At 41.8% G+C, this 11103-nt stretch overlaps 2 protein-coding genes across 2 annotated transcripts in view; one reads left to right on the top strand and one right to left on the bottom strand.

Annotated features, from left to right (window-relative positions):
- Positions 1-226, top strand: part of LOC119796687 — a 4227-nt gene extending 4001 nt beyond the window's left edge. The window contains exon 4 of the mRNA XM_038305344.1: positions 1-226. This exon is cut by the window's left edge and continues 135 nt beyond it. The gene's annotated coding sequence lies outside the window, so the exon portion shown is untranslated.
- A 5756-nt stretch (positions 227-5982) lies between these two features.
- Positions 5983-9463, bottom strand: LOC119796690 (proline-rich membrane anchor 1-like). The gene is made up of 4 exons (XM_038305348.1): positions 8842-9463; positions 8516-8633; positions 8080-8206; positions 5983-6361 (listed from the first exon to the last, which is right to left on the bottom strand). The coding sequence occupies exons 1-4, from the start codon at positions 8887-8889 to the stop codon at positions 6292-6294; spliced, it is 363 nt and encodes a 120-aa protein (XP_038161276.1). The 5' UTR covers positions 8890-9463; the 3' UTR covers positions 5983-6291.
- Between the last annotated feature and the right edge of the window lie 1640 nt (positions 9464-11103).

The raw sequence follows: 11103 nt of genomic DNA, 5'->3' as shown, positions 1-11103 counted from the left end.
GTATTATCCTTTCATCATTAAGTGTCTCTTAAAATCCTTTACTCTGAAAAACAACATTTAGAGAATAAAAGTTTGAGATATTTAGTGTCTTTAAAGTTAAATTTATTATGACGTCATCAGTATTTCCCATGATGTCGTTCCCCTGCAGAACTCACCTGTAGTCCTTTCAAAATAAAAGCATCCTGTTATTTGGTTGTTGAATCAGTCGGTTATTTACAGTTTTATTTTTTTCTCCTGTTCATATGGTTCTGTTTTTTTTCTCTAATTTGCTGGATTTAATCACTTCCTGTTTAGGAACATGGGTTCCCACAGACACAGGAAGCCTTCCTCGTCGTCTTCATCACCCGGGACGAGTGAAGCAGCACGCATTTTTTTCTGTTTTCGGATTAAGGAAGCTTTGTTTTTTCTCAGTAGAAGCCTCATTCATGTTTCTACCCATATTAGAACTTTATATTTGCTGTTATTCCTTTTGGTGGCTGCCTATATTTATCCTAACCATTACCAGTGTATTCCTAAAGAACATTTACTTCATTACTGTGCTTTACTTTTTGAGTATTTTTGCTTACTTTACTTGCTGGAGTAAATGTATTTATAATCCTCTGTTGCTGTTTTCATCCCATCATGGCGGATAGCAGCCCTTAGGAATGAATCTGGACGCCACTGATCTACAGATTTAATGACATTCCACACATCTGAGAAACTCAGGGCAGATATTAGTAGTTTATACATTTTATTGAGGTATTAGTGTTTGATTAAGGTAAGTTAGAGGCTGAAGCCAAAGCCGGTGTGGAGGACGTGCTCAGGAGTTGAAGCCAGGAGATCAGAGATCCAAAGAAGTACCAAAGGGAATTCAGGACGTGTCAGGAATCGGTTCGCAGGCAGAATCCAGCAGGGGTCACAGGACAGGTCGGGCAAACAGATCAGAACCAGAACAGACAGGCTCAGAGGTCCAGAGGCAGAACAGGTCAGGATCAGGTCATCAGTAACACTCAGGTACGCTGGAGGAACTCTCACCACTGGCCTGAGAATAACCTGGCTCTGATGGCTGGTTGGTGGCTGGTTAAATAGAGGCTGAAGTAGGTGGATCAGATGAACAGTAATGATCAGTGGGCGGAGCTGGGCAGGTGGATGAAATGAGTGATCAAGCCGGTCATCAGCTCCAAGATCAGGACAGTGAAAATGTGAGGAGAATCTAGACTGTTTGCTCTTTGTTTACTTTTAATAAGAAATAATAATCAAAATGGCCGTCCCTATTAATGTGGCATTTTTATGCTGAAGTTCTTTCCAGGTGTGTAGAATCTATAGCAGGTGGTTCTACGCATCAATACATCAGGAGGTTTCTGACAGTTCTTTAAAATTATTATTAAAATTAGACAGAAATGTTCTGATTGAGTAACTTTTAATTTTAGCTGAGTAAGATTTGACTGAGTATCAATACTTTTACTTTTACTACGAGTATCAATACTTTTACTCAAGTACTACTGCTGAGTACTTCGTCCACCTCTGTTCGTGACCAAAACCTCAACCTAGAGTTAATTCCTCTGAACCGAACCCCTGACATTAAAGGTGGTGGGGGTCTACATCTGGACCCTGCTGGTCATAAGGCTGCAGGTCCTCAGAAGGATGGTAAATAAAGCGTTTCCTGAATAGAAACATAAACAGCATGAGGCTCCATCAGCTCTGGGAAAATAAAGGAAACATCAGCAGGAAATGAGGCCTGAGGTAAATAAACAAGTCGGAGATGGAGAGTCACATAACCCCCCCCCCCGGCAAAAAACAAAACAAACAGAAAACACACTCTCCTGTCTTGCTATCTGTAGTGAGGACCATGTGTTGACTCCCGTTGACTTCCATGGATTCTTTCTTTTTATGCCTCAACCCTAAAAATAAAAACCTAATTTTCTCTTCGTCTAGAAAAAACTAATCTGGTTCTGACCTGTGCTGCTGCCACAGAGCTGCAGGTGAATTTCATTCATAACAGGTGCTCAGACTTTAATGCCACGTCCAGCCACAGGGGGCAGTCAGGAGTCATCTCTGGTTTCTTCTTAGCAGAACAAAAATAACAAAAAATCCAAAACAGACATTTTAAACCAACATGTTGAAAATATTAATGTTAATTACTGAAGTAGAAGTATAAATCCTACTGTTAAAAACACTTTCATAGAAGTTAGAGGATCATCTGAAGCTTTTTACTCCAGTAAAAGTGTAAAAGTACCATTTTTAAAACTACTTAAAGTATAATAGTAATGCAGGAAGTTTTACTGCTCTACTCTATTAAAGGAACATTTTTCTATAATTCTGGATGAATTCTTAGTTTTATAACTAATGGTAACAGCGTCACATTTTACAGCGGAGTATTAGAGCCAGTTTGGAGATTTTTTTCTTCTTTCTTGTTTTGAGATTAAAGTCGTAATTTAAAAACTATTTACCTGGGTTTGTGGTGAGCAACAAGTTGGGGCAGCACCAAGTCCAACCACAAAGAAATTAATTGTCTGGATGAAACAATTTTTTTTAATGGATCTTATTTTTTTTTTTAAATACCAAGTGTAATGGCCGTAATGAAAATGAGCTTAAATGATACAAAACTAAGGAGTTTTTCTTTTTAAAATGTAAGGAGTAGAAGGAAAAAAAAGTGTAAAATATTTTCTATCAGTTATGCTTCTGTCTCCTTGAACCCCAGTGGGCCTCAGCAGATGGCCGCTCACACTGAGCCTGGTTCTGCTGGAGGTTTCTTCCTGTTCAAAGGGAGTTTTTCCTCTCCACTGTCGCTACAAGCATGCTTAGTGTGAGGGATTGTATTTGAGTCGATGCAATCAACTGGTTTTCCTTAGATAGAAAACTTTGTATTAATTTGACTGTATGATCTGGTTGAACTGTAAAGTGCCTTGAGATGACATGTGTTGTGAATTTGGCGCTATATAAATAAACTGAATTGAATTGAATTGAAGTTATGTAAGAAGTATTTAATACCCCCCAATTTAAAAAAAAAAAACTTTCAACTGAAAAACTATTTGTCATCACAGCTAAAATGAATATCTGACATTCCACCTTAAAAATAATAGAAGAGGAAGCGCTCGTCAGGGATTGAAAAGAAAAAGTTTTCTTTCTATGTTCTATAATCTGCTGATGATTTCCTCTAGAGATTCGGCAATAGATGAGTTAGACGCTTGGAGAGGAGATATTTTGGAAAAATACTGGAATCAGGCACGTTTAAAAGCACAAAAACAAACCATAATTGAAACTTCTGCAATAAAAAAAGGCTAATTAGAACCTTTATAATTCCAGTTAGGCTTCCTTATATGTCCAGTTATACTCCAGATACTTGCACTAAATGTTCATTTGAAAAATAAACTCTTTTCCATTGTTTGTGGAAGTTTTGGGAGGATGTTATTAAACGTCTACCTGAATAGTTTAAGGTGAAATTCCCATTAGAGGTTAAAATCTGTGTTCTAGAAATATAGCCAATAGAATTTAAACAATTGAAACAAGACTACGGACTTCCTCAAGCCAGAAGATCTATTGCACTATGCTTGATTATGCAGATTATTATTATAAATATGAAAATACAATTAACCTGAACTGGAAGTTAGTAAATTAATATATTATTCAACTCAAAGGTAAAACAAAGCAATGATCTTTATCTAAATGATAAAATCCAAGATGTCTTCAGCATCAGTAAATTTTCAGTAACTTTGTTTATAATTCAAGCAGAATTAATGATAATTAATTTGTCTCTGTTTATTCGACTGGTTAACTTCTTAGACATGCGGTCGGTGCTGTTTAAAAATAATAGTCCCACAAATACAACAGAAGGGCTGCTTTATTCATTGAGCCTAATAATCCCAGTATTATTATGCTGGATTAAACACAAAACATGAAAGAGTCAGTAAACATCAAAGAGTTTATCTGGAAGAATTTAGGATCAAATGAGCTTTTGTCTCCTTTAGAGCGACTGGAAAGTTTTCAAACCAATTCACTTATAATCCATGAGGTGAATAAAAAATTATTTGACCAAATAATGTTTTATTAAATGATTAGTTTAATCAGGAACTAATAACCTTTAGTTAAAAAAATGTTTAACCCTCTTTGAAATCGCTAGCAGCAAATAGACATCAGGATTCCATTAAATTAGTTTTGGTCATAATTTGGTAATGGAAATATAATGAGGTCATGAGAAAACACCTCAACACTGATATTATCTCAAGGCAAGGCAAGGCAAGGCAAATTTATTTGTATAGCACAATTCAGTACAAAGACAATGCAAAGTGCTTTACATGATTAAAATACAGGAAGATAAAACATTGAATCAAAGCAAGTAGGAAAAAATAAAAAACAAATAAAATAAAATAAAAAATGCAGAAACAAAAAAGAATATTAAAAACAGTTGGATTAAAGAAAACATGTTTTTGTTGAATTGTTTAACTGGAACAGTCGAAGGCAATCCTAAACAAACAATATCAGCGTTTATTAGTGAAATAAAGCTGGATTTAGCTTTATAAACAACAGCTCAACACATATTACTGCAGCATAGCATGTGATCCATCCTGTTAGCTTCGTCTTTACTCATCAGAAAACACATGAAAACATTAATCATTGTTTTTAGAATCTGTCCCTAACTGTGTCAGACCTCATACCTCCATGTCTGTTCTGGAAGGTTTGAGTTTCTTCCAGCAGTTAGCAGCACTGCAGCCTCGCAGCAAAGTGGGGGTTCCTTTGTCTCATGTGGGAAAAACTTCTTTAGGAGGCTTTTACCTCCAATCTAGGTCTGTAACTTCTAAACTCAGAGAAACATTTGTCAAATGGTGTGTTTTGCAGCAAGTTGGTTCTGAAGAGTCAACCATCATGACAGCCTTGGTCATTCTGGGGATCTGGGCCTTGGGCCTGGCGCCATGATGTTGTCCTCTTCCATTTAAATCCCGGGAAGCGTCACGGAAAAAGGTGGGTGGGAATCAGGCTAATGCTGGGTTCACACTGTAGGCATTAGGGGCGTCAAAAAAGCACAAATGCTGAAGTCAGGACATTGGATCTAACTGTGGTCAAGTTGACGCTTCCACTCTCTCCCTAGAACTTCTAAAAGTAGAATGGGTGGCAGATCTTTTAGTTCTCAGGCTCCTCTCCTGTGGAACCAACTACCAGTTTTAGTCCGTGAGGCAGACACCCTGTCAACTTTAAGGCTAGTCTTAAAACTTTCCTTTTTGATAAAGCTTCTAGTTAGAGTGGCTCAGGTTATCCTGAGCTATCTCTATAGTTCTGCTGCTATAGGCTTAGACTGCTGGAGGACATAGGGACCCCTTTTTCATCATTCTGCTTCATTCTATCTCTATTCTCCTACTCTGCAGAATCTGTTAGTTCTACGTCTGCTTCTGTCTCCTTGAACCCCAGTGGGCCTCAGCAGATGGCCGCTCACACTGAGCCTGGTTCTGCTGGAGGTTTCTTCCTGTTCAAAGGGAGTTTTTCCTCTCCACTGTCGCTACAAGCATGCTTAGTGTGAGGGATTGCTGAAGAGTCAATGAGTCGATGCAATCAGCTGGTTTTCCTTAGATATAAAACTTTGAATCAATCTGACTGGATGATCTGGTTAATCTGGATCTATAAAGTTCCTTAAGTTGACATGTGTTGCAAATTGGCGCTGTAGAAATAAACTGAATAGAACTGAATTGAATTGGATTGAATTGGATTGGGAGAAACGAGCACGGAGACAAACACGAGAAAACACAGAAGAAGATGACAAAACACACTTAAGGAAGATGGGAACGGCGGCTGTAAGATGAAAAACACACAATTTGCATCTAGAGATGAAGATCCTTAGCGTGGTGCTGCCCCACAGGAGGGAGGAACACTGGGCTTTGGTCCGGTTCTGTACTGAGCAGCTGGGTCAGTGGGGGCTTCACTCCAGGGGTTCTGGGTTTTATGTCTCGGTCACTCAGGGAAACTCAGAGTCAGTCTAATATAGCACAGCTGGGCTTATATACAATGTTGGTATTTGATGTTCAGAAATGCAGCTTCTGCTGAGAAAATGTAATTTAGGAAATCTATCATTACATGTCTGAGTAGGAAGGTGATTTTGACCAGGAAGAATCCTATTTTGGTGATCTACAAATAGAACAAGAGCAGAGCGCTTTAATAAATGCCAAAACGGCCTGCCATACTGGACTTCATCATAAATCAAGCAGCAATCTTCTCTTGCACTATCTCCCTCTCCTTTGCAGCAGATGATTGCTTTCCATCGGTATTAATTCAGAGTTGAGGATTTGAGTCTGAGTTTGTTGAAGCTGTTTTGTTAAACTGGCCTCAGGACTCGTTGTTGTTGTTGTTGTTCCCTCCGATGTTCAGCCCGTTCTCTCTGCTTCCCTCAGGTTCTCTGGCAACAGGAACAGAAAGAGAAGCAGCAGCTTTCAGAGCTCAGGTTAGCTAAGAAGATGAATCAGTCTGCAAAGATTACATACAGTGTTGAATGTAGTCATATGTCAAGTGATGTCAATAAACAGTTACTCAGACAATTCTGCAGAGGCTGTTGGAACTTGATTGCAAACCTCCAACTTAAACAAAAGAGAGAAAATGCGCCTCATTCTGCTGAACTGCTTCTATGACTCTGCACTGAAGAGGACAAACAGGCATGTAAAGTTATCCGTCCATCCATCCATCTTCTTCCTCTCTTATCCAGGGTCAGGTCCTGGGGGTAGCAGCTTCAGTAGGGAGGCCCAGACGTCCCTCTCTACAGCCACTTGGCTCAGCTCCTACAGGGGGAATCCAAAGGTGCTCCAAGGCCAGCAGAGAAACATAGTCCCTCCAGCGTGTCCTGGGTCTCCTCCCGGTGGGACGTGCCTGGAACACCTCACTAGGGAGACGCTCAGGAAGCATCCTAACAAGATGCCCGAGCCACCTCAGCTGGCTCCTCTTGATGTGGAGGAGCAGCGGCTCTACTCCAACCGGTAAATCGAGACCTTTGCCTTTTGGCTCAGCTCTCTTTTCACTACTTCTGAATAAAGTGAATGTGATTGGTCGATTATCAAGGGGGCGGGATTGTTGTGGCGGAAGGGTTACAAGCCACTTTGGTTGTGTCGGTAGCATCTTGCTAACCAGTTAGCATCTTAGTGCTAGCAGGTTCCCAATGGGAAATTCCATTGGGACCAAGTAGCACTAAATTGGTGACTTAGAAACGACGCTGTCAAGGAACGCTATGGACAGCGGAAACATGCAAGAGGAGGAGAGTTTAGTGTCGGAGGTCGTGGATGAGTCTCCTCCGTCATCCATTTTTTATTTAGAGGAGGAAAGCGGGGACGAAGCATGTTGTGGAAGAGGACGCCAGGGCGGCAGAAGCTTGGTTTGGTGTAGAAGGCTTCCAGCCGTACATGTTTGAGCCCTTGCCTCGCAACGCTGCCAGTTCTGTTAGCTCTACGCCTGCCGAAGACACAGACGTCCATCCCCGTGAACACTGGGACGCAACTCAATGGGAAAGGAAAGGATTCTGGTTTCAACCGTTGCGTATATTAGCTGCGACACATGAATCAAGATGCTATGACCGAAAACATTTGATTGACAGATGAGCGTTGATATATGATTGGCCGAATTTATGTGTTCAGGCTGACGTAGAACTAACTGGTCTGCAGAAGATAACGAAAAAGAAACAGATTTGAAGACACAGATTCTTTGTCCAAAATATGAACATTCTGGTCCTCCAAAGAATGTCCTTTGTCCATCAGGTGTAGATGTAGCGCAGAGTCTTGTCCAGAGGAGGGCGCTCTTCTTGTGTTGGGCCGTGCGTCTGTGGAGAGGTTGTTTGGTTTCTCCAATACATAATATTTGATTTATATTACAGAATCAATTACATAACAGTTTGTGTTGTCAATTCCTGGTCTAGATGTTTTTTGGAGATATTATTTTTGAAAAAATAAATCTTTTAGATTAAAAACTTGTAGCTATAACCTTTAATGGGGAATCTGTCATCAGCAGGTCCATCCTGGATGCATTCATTTGGAAGGAGAAACTTCCAGTTATGAGGGAAACGCAGGGACCATCGGGATGAGAGGGAATGGGCAACATGGAAAACCAAAATGAAATCCTAATAAATCCACCAACCTGCTCAGCGCTTTATAGCAGATGTTAAAGGCCATCAGGAGGATCACTGATGAGGTGGAAATAATGATGAAGAGGATCGGGAACGCTGGGAATTCAATTCCCCCATCCGAAACATCAGGCGGCCGAACTGCAGCATCACAGAGAGATGAAGAAGAGGAGGAGGAGGATGAAGGTAGGGATAAGAACCAGGATTAAACAGCTGGGAGACATTTTCTGCTCCTCAAACTAATTAAAGTGTCAGATTATTTAAAAAAAGCCTCCAGCAGCCGCCCACACCTGGAGTTAAAACCCTGCTGAGGTCAAAGGTCAGACAGGAAGCTGAGACACAAAGCCGTCCTCAAGATGTTCTGTGCTATTCTGATTAGTACCGGTAGCCATCAGGAGTCGGCGCTGATCCGTTCCGACCAATAAAAGAAACAACAGCAGAACTTTTTACCTGCCAGGTCTCTGGGAGGGCGAGGAGGAGGAGGAAGAGGAGGAGGAGGCAACAGGAGGAAAGGACCACACCTGTATGTTGTCTCCATGGCAACGTGTGGACACCCACCCCAGCTGATCTGCAAATGCAAAAGATTAAAAAAATACAGAACCAGTTCAGAACCAGTTGAATCCCATCTCCCCCAGTTTGTCTCCCAGGCAGGTGTACCTGGAAGCCTGCAGACAAATTGCAGGGCAAAGTTCTCAGGATCTTTTCCAGTTTTTTATTTTCTCTGGTGGTTTGAGCGTTTCCAGGTGTGAATCGTTTCAGAATGAAGGAGGTCTCACCTGAGCGAGACGGCTGAAGATCAGGAGGGAAACTCCCAGCATCAGCATCCTAAGAACCCGGTTCTACCTGCAGCTTGGATCAGAACCACGGTCCACAGCCTCCCATCTGAGCCACAGATATGAGGAGGCTGGAGGAGAGAGAAGTCAGCTGGGGAGGGCGGGGAATTCATGGGCAGGATGGGATGCTGCGGACCAATCAGAGAGGATCTCTGGGTTATCTAACTCCACCTCCTGCCTTCTCATTGGTCAAACACCGAGTTTAAAATGTTAGCTTTGGTTTGGTCTCTGACATCAGAGATAATGATGTAGGGATGGAGGAGGAGATGATGATGGTCTGACCAGGATCATCATCATCATCATCATCATCATCATCATCATCAGATGTTTACCAGTAATCCAGCAGGAGGCCATAATGAGTTCCAGACGGTGATCAGTTTTTTTTATTTCTCGCCTCCTTTTTATTTCCATGCTGGACTCCAGATGTTCCTCACATCTTGTGAAACGGTTCTCCTCCAAGGCTCTACGGGCTTTCTGGAGAATCGTTTCACACCCAGTTAAACAGTCAGGACTCCTGTCTGTGTGTTTGTGTTTCTGTGTTTGTCTCCCTTCCTCCACCAGGAGGCGCCTGGTTCTGGTCCACCTCCTCACTCACCTGCTGATGGTTTCCTCGTTAAAGGAGTGTTCTTTAGCTGCTGACTGCCATTACACCGACACCAGAGTGGTTGCCAGTTTAGGGTACTCTAGCCAAGCTGAGTTTTGCTGAGTCACACTGAGTTCTTGTCAACCTGAGTTTTAACAATGTTTTTGTCTTTGCCTCTCGGCAGGAAGTCATCCTGCAAACTGGATTTTTTGGACCTTCTCTCCCTGGAAGGATCAACTGAGCTTCAAACTGAGCTGAGGATTCAAACTGCAGGTTTGGATCCACTTTCCCCAAGAGATCGTTTGAGCTTCATACTGAGAAAGGGATTCATCTCCACTACGACCCGTTCAAGTACCGCAGGAAATCTGAGTGGCAGTCAGTTTCTCCGTTCACCTACAAACATCTGCTTTCTGGGTAAACCCTGTTCCGCCCTCCACCTAATCAGACAAACACTGGAACAACAGCATACAGACTGGAAACAAAGATTCAACAACTTCTCTGGAAACGTGAGTCAGCAACCAGATCCTCTTCTCCAAGTTCCCGAACCAAATTTCCCACTGAGCCTGAACTAACCGCTGTGTCTTCCCCTCACTTTTCAGTTCTGGTTGAGCAGTGTTCAGAGCAACACTTCTCTCTGTATTATCTCTTCATTAAATCCTGTTAAACTTTTTCCCCTGGTCTCCCTGTTTGGTCTTCTGCATTTGGGTCTGAACTTTAAGTAAAATCATGACATAAACTGTACCTAATATTACGGTGGGAAGCACTGGAAGAAGGTTCCGGGTTCAATTCCCAGTCGGGGTCTTCCTTCATGGAGTTTGCATTATCTCCATGAGCATGCGTGGGTACTCTCCAGGTAACCCTAACCCTTTTCTAGGTTCCTTTCTCCGACCTGCTTTGTCATTAAAGCTCTTTAATTATCTTTGGGTTCTGCACCTTCAGGCGTACTGCTGCAGGTTTATCCTCAGACCCACTTGGACCAGAGGGTTCTTCTTCCTTTGCATGAAGGTGGAGGAGAAGCAGCTCAGCTGATCAGTGTCTCCTGCAGGTTGATGTCACCTGAGACATGGGCATGCCGTGGCCGTCTCCATGGAGCTACAGACCAACACCTGATCCTATAAAACATGCAGGACGCCGTTCCTACGGAGAAACTTCATCGGTTCTATGATCAGTGATGTGTTCAGTTCATATAAAACCAAGTTCAGCTACATTGAGCTTCCAGATTTTCAGATTTGAAACATTCAAAAGATTTATTTTCATTTAAATGTTTCCAGAAATGTCCTAAAGAAAGACGAAGGTTGATCATATAGTTTTTAATCTGGAATTATAATCACCTGCAGTCAGAATCACACCAGGACAACCATATATTTTGATAATTGTTTTAAAGCATTCCTCCGTCTTCTCTTAATCATCGTCCTCCCCCACCCAGGATTGGACTAATTAATCGTTCTGCCTCAGGGGTCCCCTCCTCTGTCCGTCTTTTAAATGTGCAATAAATGCATGTGAAGCAATACTCAGAGTGTTTAACTTTATTCATCCTGTTATCCACTTCCTTATGGAAGCAAATCGTCACCATATTTCAAACGAAAAAGCATTTCTGGAAATGCTTTTTCGTTTGAAATATG

This window comes from Cyprinodon tularosa, unplaced genomic scaffold (genome assembly GCF_016077235.1).
Source record: "Cyprinodon tularosa strain WSP-4 unplaced genomic scaffold, ASM1607723v1 ctg557, whole genome shotgun sequence".
In the NCBI taxonomy this organism is placed as follows: Eukaryota; Metazoa; Chordata; class Actinopteri; order Cyprinodontiformes; family Cyprinodontidae; genus Cyprinodon; species Cyprinodon tularosa.
Note: the sequence above shows the minus strand (reverse complement) of the source record. Positions and strands in the feature narration are given on the sequence as shown.